The sequence below is a fragment of the Bison bison genome, unplaced genomic scaffold, assembly GCF_000754665.1.
Source record: "Bison bison bison isolate TAMUID 2011002044 unplaced genomic scaffold, Bison_UMD1.0 scf7180017864289, whole genome shotgun sequence".
In the NCBI taxonomy this organism is placed as follows: Eukaryota; Metazoa; Chordata; class Mammalia; order Artiodactyla; family Bovidae; genus Bison; species Bison bison.
The window spans coordinates 16,776,172-16,795,911 of record NW_011494861.1 but is presented as its reverse complement, the minus strand read 5'-3'; the positions used below and the strand labels follow the sequence as shown (position 1 = coordinate 16,795,911).

The following is a 19,740-nucleotide window of genomic DNA, read 5'->3' as shown; positions in this document are numbered from 1 at the left end:
GAGTGAGGGAGAGAGGGAAGAGAGAACCAAGCAAAAGCTGGAGAAAGAAAAGCAGGAACTCGTGGAGCGAAAGCAGAAACTCCAGTATCTGTTACTGTCCCTTATTTACACCCTTGCTTGGCTTGGCTACACATTTTGCTATACAAAATGGAAATTTCAGGCCATCCTAGAGGTGGCGATTTGAGCTAAACAAGATATTCTTAGTGCACAGTATGAGATGGAGAAAAGCGTTCCAGTCTCTGTTCTGAAGTTGGCTTGCTAATTCTCTCTGTGCCCCCTTCTCCCGGGTGTGAGAAGGAACAGTGACATTAACCTTCACACCGCCTCTCGGAAACCCTTAAAGCCTCCAAAGATGGCCTTTGGTTTCTCTGAAAAAGGCATTATGTTAAATGCCAAGACTCAACACCTTGGTAAGGAAAGGGAAGTGTGACTTTTGGATTTTAACATCAACCTATTATGGAACAGAAAGCATAAAAAGTACTTCTTAGGTGTTCATTAGGGTTACTCCTCTATTTGCTCACACTGAGCGCCGACACCACAGTGCCTGGGCCCACCCCTTGCCTGGAACCCAGCGCGTCTGTAATGAGGTTGGGATAGCCCATCACACGCCACGGCATCCATGGCGTGGAGGGAGCCCAGGTACTGCTCTCTGCCCCTGCCAGGGCTAGCCATGACACCATCACCCACATTGCTGTGTTCCAGATCTCTCCACGCCTCAAGGGCTCCGATTCAAGACGATCACAGAGACCACCGTGGAGCTGCAGTGGGAGCCCTTCTCATTCTCCTTCGATGGGTGGGAGATCAGCTTCACTCCAAAGGTAACCCCACCTGTCAGATGGCCAAACAGCCTGATGTGGCATACCCACACCCTCGACTTAGGATTGGGGCAGCAAAAAAGCCACCCTCCCCACACACACACACAATCTCTGTCTCTCTCTCCATGCCATTAAGAACACAAGGGGGCACTTGGCGGGCTACAGAACATTTCTTTCACAAAGGCGTGGTAATGACTGATTAACAAGAATGGCCCCAAGCCTGGTACCCAGGCCTTGGATGACAGGAGAATGAGGGAGCAGCCATGGCCCAGCTCTCTGCTCAAAAGGCTTTACATTTTTAGCAAGCTGCAACTTCAGTGAGTCTGAAAACCTAGACTTTCAAAAAGTTGGGGCTTCTCTCTAGGACACAAGAAAAGCTAAAGCCAATCAGTCTCATAGTCAACCCACAGCTTCATTCTGTGCAGGCAGAGGCCCCAGAAGTCGGCCTACGTGGTTTCAGGCTCTGAAAGTCAGAGATGTAACACAAAAACACCATGCATAACCTAGTCATTGAGAAAAACGTTCCTTAAACATTTTGAGCTGAAAAGGATCTTAAGATTTCTTTCCATTCATCAAAGTGGTATTTTATTTTATTAATCTGAAAATTAACGTATCTAAGTTGCCAGAGGTGCCTGACTAGTTCTAATTTTCTAGGAGTTATAATGCGACTGATGTTTTCCCTAGCTATATCACTCATGAGGGCATATATATATATATATACATACATACATATACATAAAATGTTTAATCACATTCCTTTCCTTTGTCTTCATCTTTCAATATCAAAGGGCATTTTTTCAAATCATTCATCAGACTTAATGACAGATGACACATTTTTGGCTAATAAGACTGTGATTTTACCATTCCTTTTACTTCAAAATTCTTAGAGGCATGGATTGTTGAAACTACAAAAGACTTTCAGATTCACAGAGAATGACCCTTCATTTTACATCTAGTTTGTTTAGTTTATAGAGAATAAGACTCAGTGAACTTAAACGATATCAGACAGCTGGTTGGTGGCAGGCTTAAAACAAGAACCTGATCTCCACTTCTTATTCCAGGGCTCTGACCTCTGAACTGAACAAGATACCTCTTTGTCTTGTGGGGATATAGTCATGACATGCCAGGCGAACTACATCTAAGCAGATATTCTATATATGTAGTTTCTTATATGTTTTATCTGCATTAAAATGGCCAAAGAAGTATGGTGGGCAATTGGATTCATAACAGAGCAGAGAGAATCATGCCGCTCTGCTGCTCAGGCAAGACAAAACAATGCCAGGATTGCCTGTTTTACATCTAATATGTAAATTCCAAATGAGAGTGGGGCTAGCCAGGGCTTACCTAGGTCAAATATACAGCCACATACAATAACTGTATGCTCTGTAGGTTGTGGCTAGTGGGAGGCACTTGTCACATTGATTTATAAGAGTATGGATATAAAACACATATAGGGCACTCCAGGTGACATGAACAGAGACCAAAGATTATAAGAAAAGGACTGTGCCACAAAAAATAGCCCTCTTGTCACCTCCACTTCCAGAGACACAAAGAGAAAACGTATAGGAACAGGCCAACAGACAGACAGGTGGGCAGAGAGACGCTAAACCCTGGACTCGACGTCATGTTGATCTTTTTCGCTTCCTCTTTCACCAGTGTGTCTCTTTCTTCTCTCCTTTGTATTATTCTTTGTTCTACCCCTTTCCTCTTCTTTGTACTCCAAGGTTGTATCACTGGTTCCTAACTCATCTGGGTAAAAGGGAAACAAGACAATGACAGATGTGCAGCCAGGGTAACACTATGAGAAACTCCAGACACAGCAAAATAATAGCTCCAGCTCATTAAAAAACTCGGAACATCTCAGTTTGAAATATGTTGTCATGTACATAAAGATGTTTACACACATACACACACAACTAGACTCTTCTAAATAGCCAAAGGCATGCTCACCATGATAAATGCCAAAAAAAAAAAAAAAAATCTGATAGGTGGTAAGTATCAAACATTTCATTTTTGGCAAAAATGTCTACATCACCTCATGACTAATTTTTATTGGCAAACTCAGTAGAAGCAGGGGAAGCCAAAGAAATGTTCTTGAAAATTGGTTCTCCCTTTGCCAAATCCTCATAGAGTGGTGGCATTCTTCTTGAGCCTGCTGGGAGCCATTCCTGGCCCCAGACACTCAGCTGTCAGCCTAGAGGGCAGAGAAGCATTTCTCATCTTTAACTCACAATCAGGGTCCCATCCTTTCCCCTCCTATTGATTTCCTCTTCTGGTTTCTCTGCTTTTCCCTTCCTTCCACCAGAACAATGAAGGAGGGGTGATTGCCCAGCTCCCCAGTGACGTCACATCCTTCAACCAGACGGGACTAAAACCTGGGGAGGAATACATTGTCAATGTGGTGGCTTTGAAAGAGCAAGCCCGGAGTCCCCCTACCTCAGCCAGCGTCTCCACTGGTGAGTGCCTCCAACCTTTCTCCCTCTGACAACCCAAGGTTCACTCAGGAAGAACTGCAGACTCAATCAAGAGAGATAAAGGGATGCTAGGACTTCTCCCACAGCTGAAATTAATTTTGGTGCCTGGAGATGGAGCTTATTCCACTAGATGCTTAGGTGAACATCTTCCTTATTCTTGCAAACCCAGAAACCCAGGAGAGTATTCTATGAGAAATTCTTTGTTCAGATCTCCAGTGTGTCTGTATTCTGATCTTACTCATTAAGAGACTTCATTTGTCAGCCCCTAATATCTTGAGCTTTGGAACCAGCAAGAGCTAATACACTCTTGCTTATTGTGAGGCGTGCAGAAAGTCCTAAGACGCTTCCCAAACCTCGATGCATTTGACAATGATGAACGATAATACCTTCTTCAAAGAAATGACATGAGGATTAAATCAGATAAAGCACACAAAGTGATTAGCACTGAGTTGATGACAGTGTTTATACATTCACTCAGAGAACACCTTTCGAAGTGACAGAGCCGGAGGAAACACATCATTCCAAACCAGTAAGTGTGGGTTGGGTCACTGTTCAAGGTGACAACTTAAGTAGATTATTATTTCATCTCCACAGTTCCTCTCATGCAAGATCATTATATTTCTATGTTTGAGTCATTAACTGTATCACATTTTGCTTTATTGTTTCCTTAGCTAAAAAAGGATGTTCAACCTCAGAGCTGTAAATTAACAAACATAATGTGTGTGTGCGCCCTCAACCAAGGATTTCTCAAAAGTTATAAATAGCTTCTGGTATCACTTTTGGTTCTCATTTTATTGATGGAGGAGCTGAAACTCAAAGGTTAAGCAACACTCCCTGTAACAGAGACTGAGTTAGGCGAATATTGGGAGAGCTTTATTTTTTTATAAACAGAAACTGACACCTAAGAAAACCAGTCATGAGTCCAGGGCGAAGGCCAGGTTGGCCAGAAAAGGGAACCACAACACTATATAATGAGCCCATGTTTATGGATTAGTGATTCATACTTTGTTAACTGGATCCAAACTAAACAGCCTCAGGTGCTGAGGTTTGTGCTCAGTCAAGAAAACATTGGTTTAAAACTATTGTGGCACCAGATTATGCTTCATTAGAGCCCCAGGGTTCCGTGACAGCTCCTCAAGGCAAGGAGGAAGTAGAGATCCCGGCCTCTTATTACTCCCACTCCCATGTCCCTCCCACCTTCCCACCAAGGCAGTTAGTTCCCCTTTCATCTCTTTTATATTTTGTACAATCATTTAAGATTTTCTTCTTTTAAAAAAAGAATATGACCCCCCCTCCTCCCCAAAAGGCTTTAAACCCACTGTACTAATCCAAATATGTTTTAGAAAAAACTATAGCCATAAAACTAAACGTGCTCTGTAGGACTCTCTCCAGTGGCCAGAGTTATCCCCCAGTTTTGCTTCCCAAGGCTATGCTGGACCCCTAAGAGTTGGTTAGGTAATTGTTCATTCTCCTCTTCTGATTTGGAATGTTTCAGGTCCCTAAATCATTTCTGAGATTTGATACCAAGAAAGTATTAGCAGAAAACAAAAAGCTAGAAGAAGATCGTACATAAAAGCGCAGAGAAGAACGTTACAGACATAGGATGCCTTTCTTCCAAAACACTGACACGCTTAGAAGAGACAGACTCTGCTTTAGGCTTCTACTTACACCACATTTTGACAAAATTGGCACTTTTTTTTTTTTTTTAATTTGGAATTTTCTTAAGATTAAAATGAAAAGCTCCTGATCTTGTCATCTGTGGTAAAGCCAGGCCAATTTTTTTTTTTCCAATTAGGAAAAAAATGTCCTAGTTCATATTTTGAAATTGTGTACAGAATCACAAAGAAATGGAAAGAAAAATATTTATTCCAGTTTACCTTTTGAGGAGGATGTGTGTTTGTTTAAAAATTAGGGCCTAAATTGAAAGCAAACTGATACCTTCTTGACCGGAATGGGACATGGCTACCCAGTGGCCAACTGAAGGGCCGAATCCAAGGGTGGGTGCGGAAAAGACGGTTGGCTCCCAGCCCCATCTGCTGTTTTTAAGAAACCATTGTTTAATTAATTCCTTCTGCTAAGGTCTGATCCACACCAACCCTCTCCTGCAAAGCTCTGAGTCCTTGTCGGGCACGCAAGCTGGCTTCTTCCAGTCGGGCCATTTTGGGAATTCAAATTACAAGACCTCCTGCAGCCAGAGGCCTTGGCGCTTGCTTCACAATGACACTCTAATACAAGCAAGCATTATGACTAGGATTGGGGGATTTAAAGAGCTGATGCAAAAAGCCTGACATGGTCATTAGAGTTTTTGTGACATTTTTTTTTTTCCCAAGAAGCTCCAGTTTATTGAAATGCTTCCTTTTCTTTCTTATGACTGTTGAGAATCATCTCTTTATTTCATTTACTCAGCACCCATGTACTGAGTGTCTACTATGTTTCAAGTATTATGCTTATTCAGCTGCTCGGAGAACATCTCCCCCATCTCATTATTAAATTAAATGAAATTTAAAAGCCCAAATTATCTAAAACCATGAAATACAGCATGAAGGAAAGAAAACATCTGGATGTATTCTGTTAGATCTCATTATTACTCCAAATATGAAAACCAGAACATTTTAACTCCAAACCAGGTGGCACCAAAACCAAATGATCTGGTGATTTTTATTTTGGCTGGTGCCAGACCCCAAATCCAAAGCTGTTTAATAGAGAACAGGACTAGGCTAGACCCACAAAGAGAGGGTGGGGTGCCCAGGGAAAGGCCCAACTCAGAAAGACTGAGAGGCTCAAAGTCAGGCTGAGACAGTCCTGAGGGGGACACCATCCTGGAGACAATCGAGACTGTGATCCGGTGAGGATTGTTTAAAAAAAAAACACAATCTTAGTCAAGACACTCTGGTAATATGGAAGAAAAATGGTCATAAAGTAGCTGAAGCAAAAAAGAGAATTTACTGGAAGGACACAGAGTATCTCATGGAACCCCAGGGCCTGAAATGCATCTGAGTCTCACAGAAGACTTGAACCAGGAAATGGAAAGTCAAGAATCAAGTTATTCTCTGTATCTTTCTAGAAGTGCCACACGGCCACTCATTTCTGCTTCTCTCTCTTCGTTTGCTCCTAAAATTCTGCACCCAGGTCCAGTGTGTATGTGTTTGGGGGAGGGATCTCCCACACCAAGCAATTCTGTTTCCCAGCTACGTATCCTACCATTCAACTCAGTTCTGACACCATCTACCATCTGAGAGCATCAGACTCTGCAGGTTGAAGGCTCCTTTAAGACCATCCTCCACTTCAGAGGCCAAAACAAACCCAGGTGTTGTCACCTGTCCTTCTGACTGACCGGCTACAGATTACAGGTTCTACGACTCCCTCTCTGGGTTTCAGCAATTTGCTAGAGCAGCTCACTGAACTCGGGAAACCCATGTTCTCACCAAATTACTGGTTTATCACAAAGGATATTTAAGGACACAAATCAACAGCCATATGAAGAGATACACAGGAGAGGTCCTGAACAAAGGAGCCTCTGCCCCCATGGAACTGGGGTCCTGTCATAGCGGTACATGGAAGCATTCTGGTTCCCTAAACTGGGAGCTCTCTGAACCCAATCCTTTTGGGGTTTTATGGAAGTTTCATTACTTGAGCACGAGTGGTGGACTGACCAGATGTCATGAGTGAGACTGCAAGTTCCAACCCTCTAATCACCTAGTTGGGTCCCTTGACAACAGGCTTCCAAACTCGATTCATTAACATAACAAGAGACAGACAACTTTTTTACAGAGAGGAAAAGGAAATTGGTGGTGTTTTTTGTTTTTTTAAATGGGGAAAGCTTGATCATGTTTCTTTCTTTCTTTTTTTTTTTTTTAATTGGAGGATAATTGCTTTATAATGTAGTGCTGGTTTCTGCCATACAAAAACGGGAATCAGTCATAACTATGTATATATCCCGTCCCTCTTGCACCTCCCTTCTAGCCCCTCTAGGTCATCACAGAGCACCAGCCTGGGCTCCCTGTGTGATACAGCAGCTTCCCAGTGGCTATCTGTTTTACACATGGTAGTGTATATATGTCAATGCTAGCCTCTCAATTTGTCCCACCCTCTCATCCCCCGCTTTGTCCACAAGTCCATTCAACAAGAGACAACTTTACCACTTTGATGACTTAGAAAATATCAAGGGTTTTAGGAGCTCTGTGCCAAGAAGGGAAGTCCAAATAGGTATTTACTATAAATCACATTTTTCCCTTTACCCTCTTCCCTCCCCCTTCCTCTCTGTCTCTCCCTCCCTCCTTTTCCCCTTTATCTCTCTCTCTCTTTCCCTCTCTCTCCTTCTCTGCTCCATCCAGATCAGATGTTTTCTATTTATGTGTGAGGATGGTAGAGAATGCCCACCCTAGTCCTGGCTCACCAACTAATCAGACAGCCAGAGCCTGTGGTTCCAGTTCCTAATCCTTGAAGAATATTAATATTAACATTAATCAGCCCCAGCTAGAAGGGTGTCATCCGTAATAAATAAAAACATGGAAGCCGAGTCAGCTCTTTCTAGAAGATAATGAGTAATTAAAAGAGGGCATGTTAGCCATGTAGACATGCCATGAGGAATTGAGAACACCATTTTCTACTCTACTCACTAAGGCCTTTCTAGTTCCCTTCTACATTCTCTCACCTTGCCCCACCTCCACCATCATTTAATTCAATATGAACAGGACCCTAGATGGATATCAGAACCATTGATAGTGGGCCCCCTAGGAAATCAACCAGTTTTTTCTAGATAAGGCCATTGCACAGTGGTTTCCCCTGGCTGCTCGGTGCCAGGGCCAGGACTTGTGAGGGATATGTGCTGAATATCTGGAAGCCCGGAAGGACTGGGTGTGATGCAGTGCCCTCTGGCTCAGGAATATGCAAGAACCAGTGGGGAAAAAATAGCTCACAAGAGGCTGTTCCAAGATTGATATCTTTTTTTTTTTCAACAGAAGAGCAAGTTTCCCCAGAAGGCATATTTCATATACACAAATACAAATGTCTGTTGGGTTTTTGAGCATCTTAGCAACTGGTTGACTGAGCTGTTGGTATGGCTGAGCAGGGACACCTTTTGGATATTCATGATGCCCTCACTGGCAACCAAGCTGGAAGTCTCAGATGTTTAGACAGGATGCTAATTCATAGATCTTTCCTTGGGGCTCAAAGAAGGTGAAGGCTGGACAGCTGGGCACACACAAGAAGCACGGTTCTCTGTCCTTTGTCTCATAAGCTCCTGACAGAGCAGGGCTAGCCCTCTCAAGCCATTAAGTGCCCTTCCTCCACCCAAACTGGGAAGTGCCAGTCCTGAAAAAAATCACAGCCTCAGGGGACCTGAGATCCAGTGTCCATTCACCCATTTCCAAACCATGTGTCCTCAGGAAAGAGTCCATCTCACTGTCTCATTATCCCCATCTGTAAAATGGGATAACAATACACATCCTCTCTCTAACAGACCAGGCTAATGTAAGGAGGAAAGGAAAGGAAAGCGCTTACTAAAGTCCAAGGCTCACTTCTCAAACTTTTTTTTTTCTATCGGCTCTTCCTCATTTAGTCATTGATGGGCCCACGCATATCCTAGTTCGAGATGTCTCCGACACCGTGGCCTTCGTGGAGTGGACCCCACCTCGAGCCAAAGTCGATTTCATTCTCTTGAAGTACGGCCTGGTGGGCGGGGAAGGTGGGAAGACCACCTTCCGGCTGCAGCCTCCCCTGAGCCAGTACTCGGTACAGGCCCTGCGGCCGGGATCCCGATACGAGGTGTGGGTCAGCGCGGTCCGCGGAACCAACGAGAGCGAGGCCACCGCCACCCAGTTCACAACAGGTGAGGCTGCGAGCGGGGGCGGGCCTGGGGAGGGAAGAGGGCGCGGCGCCAGCGGGTATCGTCGGGGCAGGGGGCATCCAGGGAGAGAGATGGTGTGTGCGCCTGCATCCACAAATATCCCGTGCACTGCCAGAGGGAAGCGAGAGGTTTCCGGGCCTCCCGGTGCGGTTGCATCACAGAATGGAGGAGCGCCGGCCACCTGTGGAGGGGAGAGCTGGGTACCTGTCTTGCTTCTGCTGCCAGCCAGGTCTGTGACCTGACATAACTCTTCCCCTCCGGTCTCACATCTTTCCTTTATAAAATGAAACGTTTGTCCTGAAGTCATTGACACATCCCCATTGCTAACCCAAAGGGCAATTTTGTGAGAGTTCAGTGACCCTTCCTGGCGACACTTCATTGCTATTTGCTGGAAACAGTGGTAATGATTCCATAGATCCACAGCGACTTTACCAGCACCATGGCGCACCTTGGAGTTGGGCAAAGCCCATCCGTGTCGAAGCAGGCCTTCTGCCTGAGAATGTTTTACTCATCCTTGTGAGCACTTGCAAGAGGGCTAACATAGACCTGGCTCCCACGGAGGGCAGGCTGAATGAAGCCCATGTCAGTGCCTCCTCCCCAGCTGGGATGACCGGCCACCCACTTGCCAAGGCAGTCAGGACTTTTAAAGAGCCTTGGGAAAAGCCAGACCTCATGACCTGCTCCCTGGTTCTCTTGGAGCCCATCCGGCCAGCCAACTAGTGGACAAGTAGGTCAGTCACAAGCAGATGCAGGCTCGCCAGTGCTCTTCCTGGGTCAGCGGGTGATGAGATCCAAGAGTGAGTCTCTGTCTAATCCAGACTCCGTGTCTCTGCCTATCTGCCCTCTGGAGGTCACAGGTCAAGGAATGTCTCTGCCAGCTCCCAAGGTGGCACAGCAGTCAAAGGGAACTGCAGGCATCTGTAAGATCTAAGAACCAGCATCTTCCATCAGAATGAAGTAGGAGAATCACTAATCAAAGCATCCCACATTAAGTGGTGGCCTACGAGCCTGTTACAGGATGGGGCAAGTCAGCCAAGGGCTTCAGGGAGGCTCCATTACCCTCTGCTTGTGTTTAAAATCAGCTGATAAATATAGCAAAGAGTAAGACAGATGGAGGCCAAAATATCCCCTAGATTAGAACAGGTAGCTTAGTGTTAGAATCGAATGGGCTTGCCAACTGATGGCCCCTGTGAGTCTGGGCAAGACTCCCATGTCATAGAAGCTGGGGGCTACTGAGGTTAGGGCTTATAGCACAGAGGAACAAGCAGAGGCTGATCCCCATGGTCAGAGGGCTCCCTTGAGAGGGGAACCAGAATGGTTGTGCCCAGTCTCACTACAAAAATTACCATTGAGGTGAGTCCATCTTCCCCATGGAAGAAAAAGGCTGAGAATCTCATAACAGCTTTCCCTCCACCCCAAAGGAAACATTGGGTTAGGGAGAAGATTTCCCTATTGAAGAGACCAAGTGTGAACACTGAGGAAATGGAGAAGACAGTTGATTCTGAAAGAGACCCTCTCAGGCTTTCTCTCCTGTCCCTGTGCTAGACTCTAGCCCAGCCTGGGGTCCCTGGTCTGATTTTCTACTAAACACATGTTGGGTTCCCTTGTGACTGTGTATCTTTAGAACAAAGGAACTACATTCTGCCCATTTCTCTTGCCTTCTTTTCCCTCACTCAGCCAAAGCTGCTCGGAGCCTCACACAAGGTCCCTTCCTGGTGAATTCAAGGTCAGTCCTGCCCACCCCCAACCTTAGCACCCACAGCAGGACCTGCTCAGGTGGTGGGACCTCCTGAGAGCCACAAGTCCTGCATTCTTTTTCAATTTCAAGATAGTTTTTGTGTGAAAAGTGGTTTCTTTGTGGCTGTGCTCAGATAAGCAGTTTGAAGAGGCTGAAAAGGAGACGAGAGCTTTCAGGCGGAAGCACGAAAAGGGAATTCTTGATGTTTAGGTTGACGAGATGGAAGCAGGACTGGCTGGTGGCCCAGGAAAATTTCAATCAAGACAATTGCATTCTGCCTCCTAGAAGCCCCCACTCCCCACCATGAGTTTCCGTTCTTGGCGTGATTCTCTGTTTCTGGTTGCTTCGTGCATGGGCAGCTGTTAGGTGCCTGCTTCCTGCACGCAGCAGCAGCCTGTACCTGCAACCTGCCCTGCTCTGCTCGAGGGGGTCGGGGTGAGGGGTGAGGGGGCCATGGGGGCGGGGAGCTGTGGACAGACTTGCTCACCAGCTCTCAAGGCCCGGAGTTGACAGGTGCTGTGCTGAATGATGAGAAGGTGCCTGGACCCTCACAGCAGGGCCTTCAGTCATTTTAGAACTCCGCTTAAATTCAAATTAGCCAAAGTGCTTTTCCAGGTGATGGCTTCGACACTAGGAGCGCACTAATTGCACAGGCAATTAAAACAGAGATTTGCTTCCCGAGTGGTGAGCAGGGTATCTGCCTGGGTCTTATTGCCGCTCAGAAAAAGGAGGGCATTGATGGAAGCCCACCAAAGCCAGTGGTTAGAGAGAAAGGGTCCAGGAAGATCCGGAGGCCAGTCTCACAAACTTCGCCACTCTCCGTACGTAGCTCTGGTTGCAGTTGCCCTCATAGGGGAATTCCTAGGACTCTCCTGGTGAATTTTTTTTTTTTTTATGTGAACCATTTTAAAATTTTTATTGAATTCCCAGAAGGCTCAGCAGATAAAGGATCTGCCTGCAACACAAGAGACACAGATTTGATCCCTGGGTCAGGAAGATCCTCTGGAGAAGGAAATGGCAACCCACTCCAGTATTGTTGCCTGGGAAAACCCCATGGACAGAGGAGGCTGGCGGGCTACAGCCCAAAGGGTCTCAAAGAGTCAGACACGACTAAGTGAGAAGGCGCATTGCAATATTGCTTCTGTTTTATGTTTTGGTGTTTTGGCCACAAGACATGTACTTAGCTTCCAGATCAGGGATCGACCCCTGTATTGGAAGGGGAACTCTTAACCCTTGGACCACCAGGGAAGCTCCTCTTCTGGTATATTCTCCCTCACAGCCCTCAGAAGGGAGCCAACACCTTGATCTCAGACTTCCAGTTTGTGAGACAATGTTTCTGTTGTGTAAGCCCAACCAGTCTGTGGCCCTTGGCTGCAGCAGTCCTGGAAACTCATTTAAAGGCCCCACAACAGTTGGAGCTCCCACCTGCTGGGCAGGGAGTATGCTCTGGGATTCCCCAGGAAATGCCTCCGCAAGTTCAACCCTGATGGTGCTTGTCAGCCAGCCAGGACCAGCTGCCCTCAGTCAAAGCTGTTGTTCTTCCTGCACCCCCTCACTCTGAGCATCCTCACAGTCCCCAGCCAGAATATTTAACAAGACTTTCTCGAGGGTTTTGAAGGAGCAGACAAGACAGAGAATGGACAGTATTTGTTTCTCCTGTGTTTAAAGAATACCTAGAGGTGCCAAGCACTGTCCTAGGTAGTAAGGCTGCAGAATAAACAAGATAGACAAGATACCAGTTCATGTGAGTTGTATTCCAGTGAGGGGAACTGGACAAGGAAAAAAGAAAGGAACATATGACTATATGGGACCGTCTCAATTACGAGGACCATGCTAAAAAATGAAATTAATGATACAGAGGGAGTAGTCAGAAAGGTCTCTCTGAGGGGCTGAGGTTTGAATCAAGACCTAAGTGACCTCATGGGGGCTTCCCAGGTGGCTCGGTGGTAAAGAATCTGCCTGACAGACTCGGCTTCAATCCCCTGGAGGAAGAAATGGCAACCCACTCCGGTATTCTTGCCTGGGAAATCCCATAGACAGAGGAGCCTGGTGGGTTATAGTCCATGGGGTTGCCAAAGAATCAGACATGACTTAGTGACTAAACACCAACCGCAAAGTGACCTCAGCCATGTGAGGGTCTGGGAAGAGCATTCTCTGCAAAAGAAGCAGTCAGTGCAGAGCCCAGAGGTGAGAATAAGCTTGAATGAGTCAGGAGTAGGAAAAAGGCAGTGCAGCTGGAGCACAATGAATAAGGGAAGAATGCTCCCAGGTGCCACCGGAGAAGCAGGCAGGGCCAGACCATGCCGAGCCCTGTGGGCCACCTTGAAGTTCAGTTCAGTCACTCAGTCGTGTCCAGCTTTTTGCGACCCCGTGGACTACAGCATGCCAGGCTTCCCTGTCCATCACCAACTAATGATGGGCTACCATTAGGAGCTTGAAATAGGAAGCAATGGAAAATTTTCAGGCGAAGTGCTTGATCTAATTTATGTTTCAAGTTGAGAGTCCACAGTCCCAGCCCCTCCCCAGGGCCTCCACTGGGCATCTGATTTTGCCTTGCTCCTGGCTTGCTGGTGTGTTGTAGAGACTAGCCCAGCTCCCACTTGCCAGGGGGCCCTTCAGCTGGCCCTCCTGGAGGTCAGGCTCCAAGACCTAGAGGGAGCAAATCATTTCACTCCAGCCTAGTCCTAAGACACCTGCCTTACCCAGTTCTCATTCCCAGGATTGATCTCTTTGGGGATCACTGACATTGGAAATGTCCGGTCCCTTCAGAAGAAACACTGCTGCCTGTCCACAGGGCGTAGACCCTAAGGCCCCAAAATGCAGAAAAGAAAACCATAGTTTACCATTTCCAAAAAAACTACAGTCTACCATTTCCAAGGTCTTTAGTTGTGAAGAGCAGTAGGTAAATAGGAGACTCAACCTGGACCCTAAGTGATTTTTTTTTTTTGCTCCAGTTCCATTCAGAACACACCCCCAAGCCCCACCCAGTCGTTTGCCAGCCTCTCTTCCCCCACACCCCTCCCCATTGCCAGAAAGATTGAGGGATGTGAGATTTAGAGACCTGTAGTCCAGAGCATTCCTCCCACATGCCCCTCTACTCAAGCTCCTCTCACCATACAATTGCTGGAGAAATTACACACACAGCTCGTGCAGAATGCACGGTTTCCCGCATGCCAAACCCACACTGAGTAAGGAAACATTTCTCAGAAAAATAAGCTGCAGAGGCATAAATCTGCTAAGAGATTCACCCAATTTACATCCCTAAACAGAACACTTCTCACTCTGCAGCAGCTGCGCTCAGACTGATTCACAACATCCCATCTTCCGAAAGAACAATCGGTGGAGACTTGCCTGGCATTTACGAAGTAAAACAGTCCACTTGAGGTTTTCCCAGAACAAATGGCTGGTCCACTCCAAAGTTAAATTCAAGTCTCAAAGTCAAGATCTATTTAGAACTTTTTAAGTGGCAGTTTGTCAAGACAGCACCTTTTTACCCTGTAAGTTGTTTTATGTTGTTTCTGCCCAAATAAGCCTGCCAGAATGACCAGTCCTGGGAGAGAGAACCAGCCCCCCACAGTTGAGGGAGAGACCCCAATGCCAGAGGTCTTTTCATTACTGTGGAGTTCTTGGAACTCCAAGGAGCAGGCATGGGGGTGCCAGGTTGTTAGAACTCAGGGAGAATTGTGGAAGCACCAGTAAGTCAACCCAGGGTTTAGACACCTAATTTTGTACCAGTCCCCAAACTGTACACTTCCACATGCATTGTCTCATCTTTACAACTAGAAAAGCAGTATTCTTAGCCCATCTTACAGATGTAACCATCAAGGCCCAGCCAGATGAAGACTTGCGTATGGTCCCATTACATTTAGAATTAGAAGTGGAGGTCAAACTGAGACCTGACTCCAGAGCTGACTGATTTCCACTATATCACATCCCCTCTCTCTGTACAAACCTTTCAGCATGTCTATGCAAGTAAATCCAAGGGAAGACATCTTATACTTCAAAATCTTGCAAACAATCCTCTGTTTTGCTGCTTGGTGATCAAATTTGAAATTACACTCTTTCATCTCAGTTGAGTGCCATCTCTGATTTCCTCCTTCCGGGAATTCCCTTAGTCTCAGGCTTAAGATACTAACTAGTTCATTTTTCAATTTCTAGAACACCACTAGAACTTCTGAATGGGAATGGGGAATGTGTAAAGTGTATTGATGTCTAACTACCAAATAAAACTCTCCAGCCTGCCCATGGAATCTGTCATGGCCAACCTGGCAGACCAAAAGCTAAGGGGCAACCCCTGGGGTTCACTCAAACAAAAGGCAGAGGGTGAGATGTGGGCTCTCACTGCAGAGCCTATTCAAGTTCAAGATGCATGGCAAATGCACATTATCCTGTGTGATGTTGGTGATGTCTTTTTTTTTTAAGAGATTGATGCCCCCAAGAACCTGCGGGTTGGTTCCCGCACAGCAACCAGCCTTGAGCTCGAGTGGGACAACAGTGAAGCAGAGGTTCAGGAGTACAAGGTTGAGTACAGCACCTTGGCGGGCGAGCAGTACCATGAGCTGCTGGTCCCCAAAAGCATCGGACCAACCAGCAGAGCCACACTCACCGGTGAGTAAGCCCTGGCTCCTGGGGGCACGGCAGTTCCTGAGCTCCTCCCAGCCCTCTTCCCAGCCCTACATGCCCACATCCAACCGTTGCCAAATCCCTCTGATATAATCCACCAAGTACCTATGGCATGTATCTACTGTTCTCCATCGCACTGCCATCCCCTGGTGTAAGCTACTATCACTTCTTGTCTCCACCACTGCAATAACCCCCATTCTCTCCTGGCCCCTCCACTGTCCTCTTCACTCCATCGGTGATCTTTTCAAAGTACATTTCTAACTATGCCATCCTATTGTGCATCCATTTCAAGGACTTCAATTGCTTTTGTGATAAACTCCAAACCCTCCCATGGCCTTGGTTTCCCTACCATCTTCTCCAGTCTTTTCCATCTGCCATATCTCCTGGTGCTCCCAGTGTTCCAGGCCCACAGGCCTACTTTTTTTAGTTCCTCAAACACCCGCCTGCCCCAGGGCTTGGCACATGCCATTCCCTCTGCTTATCAGGCTCTCTCCTCCCACAACTCGCTTCACCTCATGGTGGCAGCTTCCCTTCCAGCTCTCAGTTCACCTGTCACTTCTCTGGAACCCTGGCTGGTTCCTAGGTGAGGTCAGGTCATCCTGCCTGGCAATGTCATCTTGCTGATGACCCCTCACCTCACAGCACTTCTCAAGTTATCCTTGTGCGCTTGTGGGTATGATTATTGGGTTGTTGATCTCCAGCTTAGACTGAAGCTCTGTGAAAGGGGGCTCATGTCTGGTTTTGATCACCATGATTCCCCAGCATCTAGCACAACATCTAGCACTTCCTAGGTCCTGGATAAGTGGTGAATGAATGGATAAATGCATGCATGAATGAATGAGAGCAACTGCACACAAGCTACAAGAAGCCAGTGATAAGCTGATAAATTAAGAGCCTGGTCATGCCTTCTGCACCCTGTAAAGCGTGTGAGTGAGGAGTTGTTGAAAGGTCTTAAATAGATGATGCAGTGCAGATCTGTACAGCTACAGTGGAGATCAGACAGGAGGCGGGCAAGGTCAGAAGCAGACAGTGGTCAGGAGGCTGTTTGGAGTCAGGGAGAGATAATGGTGGAGTGAACTAACATGATGCTCCAGGTCACCGTGATGCTTGGCTGGGGAGCATTCTGTGTCCCCATGTGGATGTGGAGCCCAGCTAGTGCTCTTCCTGGGCCTTAGACACACCCATCCAGGAAAACCTACCTCTAGGCTTTGCTGAAAGGTAGATGGCTGGAAATGGGGGTACAGTTTTTAGATGGAGACTGTTCAAAACAGCTATGGACCAGAGGCCGGTGGTGTGCTGACAGAGACTTTGTTTATCCTGTGTCTTGGCTTCTCGCAAAAGCATTTGTCATCTCGATAGACCAGGGATCCACAGCAAAGACTGCGTAGAGTAAACAAGGGCAGGATAATCAAAGCTGTTTTCCTCCTGAACTGAAATCACAGACCGCCTTGCCAAATGAGGCTAGTTAAAGTAAATATAATAAATGCTTTTTCCAGACAGACGTACTCCTGAAAACACAGAAAAGAGATGGAAAGATATGCTGACCAAGCAGGTTAATGGGGGTGAATTAAACATAGCAGGAACAGACCAGCTGGCATAGGGCCTTTCCAGAGAGCTGGAGACATTCACAAAAATTAAGCTAAACAAAAAAACCTGCAATGATACAAGAGGGAACTGGTTCTAGGCACAGTGTATCCCTGCCCAGAGCCGCAGGCTGCTTTGGCAATTACCAGCTTTACAAAGATGATGGCTTGATGTTCGGATGGAGGATACGCTATAAAATCATGGGATATAGAGAAGAATTCACTCACATCCTAGTTATTATTTCCCATTAGTGGAAAAAAAGAAGATTCTACATTCATTGGTCATCTGTTATCCCCGGGAGCTTCACATAGTTTTAGCTTATTTCATCTTCACAACAACAAGACTCACGAGGGACATGAGAACGAAAATATTGCCTGCCATATCAGTCAACTAAGGTGCCATCAGCCATCGCATTACAGCCACCCCAGTCATCATCCCCATTTTACAGATAAGGAAACTGAGGCTCAGAGAGTTTGGAAACTTGCCCGTGTCCCCAAAATTACCAAGGGAGCCATGAAAGGCAGTTGTGAAGCCTAGTCAAAAGCTCCCATCCATTTTCACAGCTGCTCTTACTAAAGAAGCAACAGCAAAGGAAGGGTCAAATTTTAAATGTTGCAGACTTCCAAGGAATGGGAAGATTATTATCGAGGAGTGAACTCAGAGATATTGGTTTTTTTATTTGAGTTGGGCTTATGAAATAAAACTATAAATATATATTACATATAATTATCCCAGGGAGCTCACTGCTGGGAAGATTTATAAAGGCAAATAGCCTTATGTGATTTAAAAAGGGATTATAGGCATGTAAGGAAATCAAGTATGTCTGTACTTGCTGAGATGCCGATTACAAGGATCACTGGCGCTCTTACTGTGGTGTCTAGGGAAAGAGAAGGAAGGACCCTGCTGGAGGCAAGGCAAAAAGAGGGAGAAGTTTGATCCCAGCTCTTAATAGTTGTGTTTTCTCCCTCACTGTCCTACCTGGATGCTAAAAAGGAGAGTTTTTCAGCTCCCAAGACTTGTTTTGGGATTTTTTTGTTGTTGTTCTTGTTCAATTTGTTTGTTTTGGGTTCCCAGCAAGTTATTTGCTTGTATATATAAAACAGGACTCTGGGCACGGTGGGAAGGACAATTCCAGGCTCATCTGAAGCAATTCCTTCCTGGCCAGAAAGCGCAGGAAGGACTAGAAACTTCAGCTCTGCCTATCCCCACCCTCCCTATCCCTTAGTCAAAAACAACTGCAACCATAACAGAAGGCACCATCTCTCCTGCCCCATTTTATTTGAATGCTCAGTCCCATGGGACACGTTAAGAGCCAAGACTCTAAACTCTGTGTGTGTGTGTTAGTTGCACAGTCATATCCAACTCTTCGCAACCCATGGACTGTAGCCCACCAGGCTCCTCTGTCCATGGGATTCTCCAGCCAAGAATATTGGAGTGGTTAGCCATTCCCTTCTCCAGTGGATCTTCCCAACCCAGGGATTGAACCCAGGTCTCCTACATTACAGGCAAATTCTTTCCCATATAAGCCACCAGGGAAGTCCTAAGACTCTACATCTAGGCTCAACTACATCCTGTGTGGTTTGGAGCCATTGATATGACCTTTCTAAGCTTCTGTTTCATCATATGTAAAAGGGGAATGTTGCCACCTGCCTAATAGCATTTGATGGGGCTTTAGTGAGATCATGAACTTAATGAATTTAAGGCCATTCTTCTAACATAGCAAAGTACTCAATACTCAGATGATGACAATGATGATGATGAATAAGGACGCAGAGGAGGAGGTCTGTGAGCTAAGAGATGGTTTGAATTGACACCCTGTATAAGTACGGCACAGAGCAGATTCCCAGCTTCTCAAAGTGGGGTGTGTGGGGGGACCTGTGGCAATGGGCAGAATCCTCTCCACCTAGATCTATAGAATCAGAGTCTGCATTTTAAAAGCTCCTTGGGGATCTGTGTGCACATTAATGGGCAAGAAGCACCAAGTTTGAGCATGGCTTCTTCTTTTTTTTTTTAGATTACCAAATTTTCATCACTGCCTTTTTATGTTTTATTAATTTTTATTGGAGTATAGTTGCTTTACAATGTTGTGTTACTTTCTACTGTATAGCAAAGTGAACCAGCTTTATGTAAAGGAATGGATAAAGAATATGTGGTGCATATAACAATGGACTATTACTCAGCCATAAAAAGGAATACCTAGAGCATGGCTTTTGAAATCGCCCACTTAGGCTTGAGACCAACTTCATTGATGTGTGTCTTTGGCAAATTGCTTCAATTTCTGTGTTTCTGCTTCCTGGCCCGAAGGACATCAGGTCTACCTCACAGGTTGTTTTGAGGATTCAATGAAATCATATTTATTTATGTATCTGAGCACTGGCACATAACAAACATTCAGTAGTCATTTAACCTTTTATAGTTTTTAATCCCTACAAAGCTCAGCCTGGGTCCCTTGCAACCTGGCCTCTGCCAGGCACAAGTTCACACGCCCTTTATTCTCAGAGTTAGGTGACTCCAAGTCCCTCAAGTTCTATGGCACCTGTACTGGATATTCTTTGCAGAAGCCCTGGTCTCTGCAGCCACCTCGTACCCCTTTACTGTGGAACACAGGCCCTTCCTGACCCCAGGGCTCAAAGTCACACAGAGACCTCACAGCACCTC

At 46.1% G+C, this 19,740-nt stretch overlaps 1 protein-coding gene across 1 annotated transcript in view; it reads left to right on the top strand.

The window, feature by feature from the left end:
* The window catches only part of TNR (tenascin R), a 92,547-nt gene that overhangs the window by 13,138 nt on the left and 59,669 nt on the right, over positions 1 to 19,740 (top strand). Inside the window, exons 4-7 of the mRNA XM_010850104.1 lie at positions 703 to 818; positions 3,121 to 3,271; positions 8,850 to 9,119; positions 15,298 to 15,483. Coding sequence (XP_010848406.1) covers positions 703 to 818; positions 3,121 to 3,271; positions 8,850 to 9,119; positions 15,298 to 15,483 — 723 coding nt within the window. The remainder of the gene's footprint in view (positions 1 to 702; positions 819 to 3,120; positions 3,272 to 8,849; positions 9,120 to 15,297; positions 15,484 to 19,740) is intronic.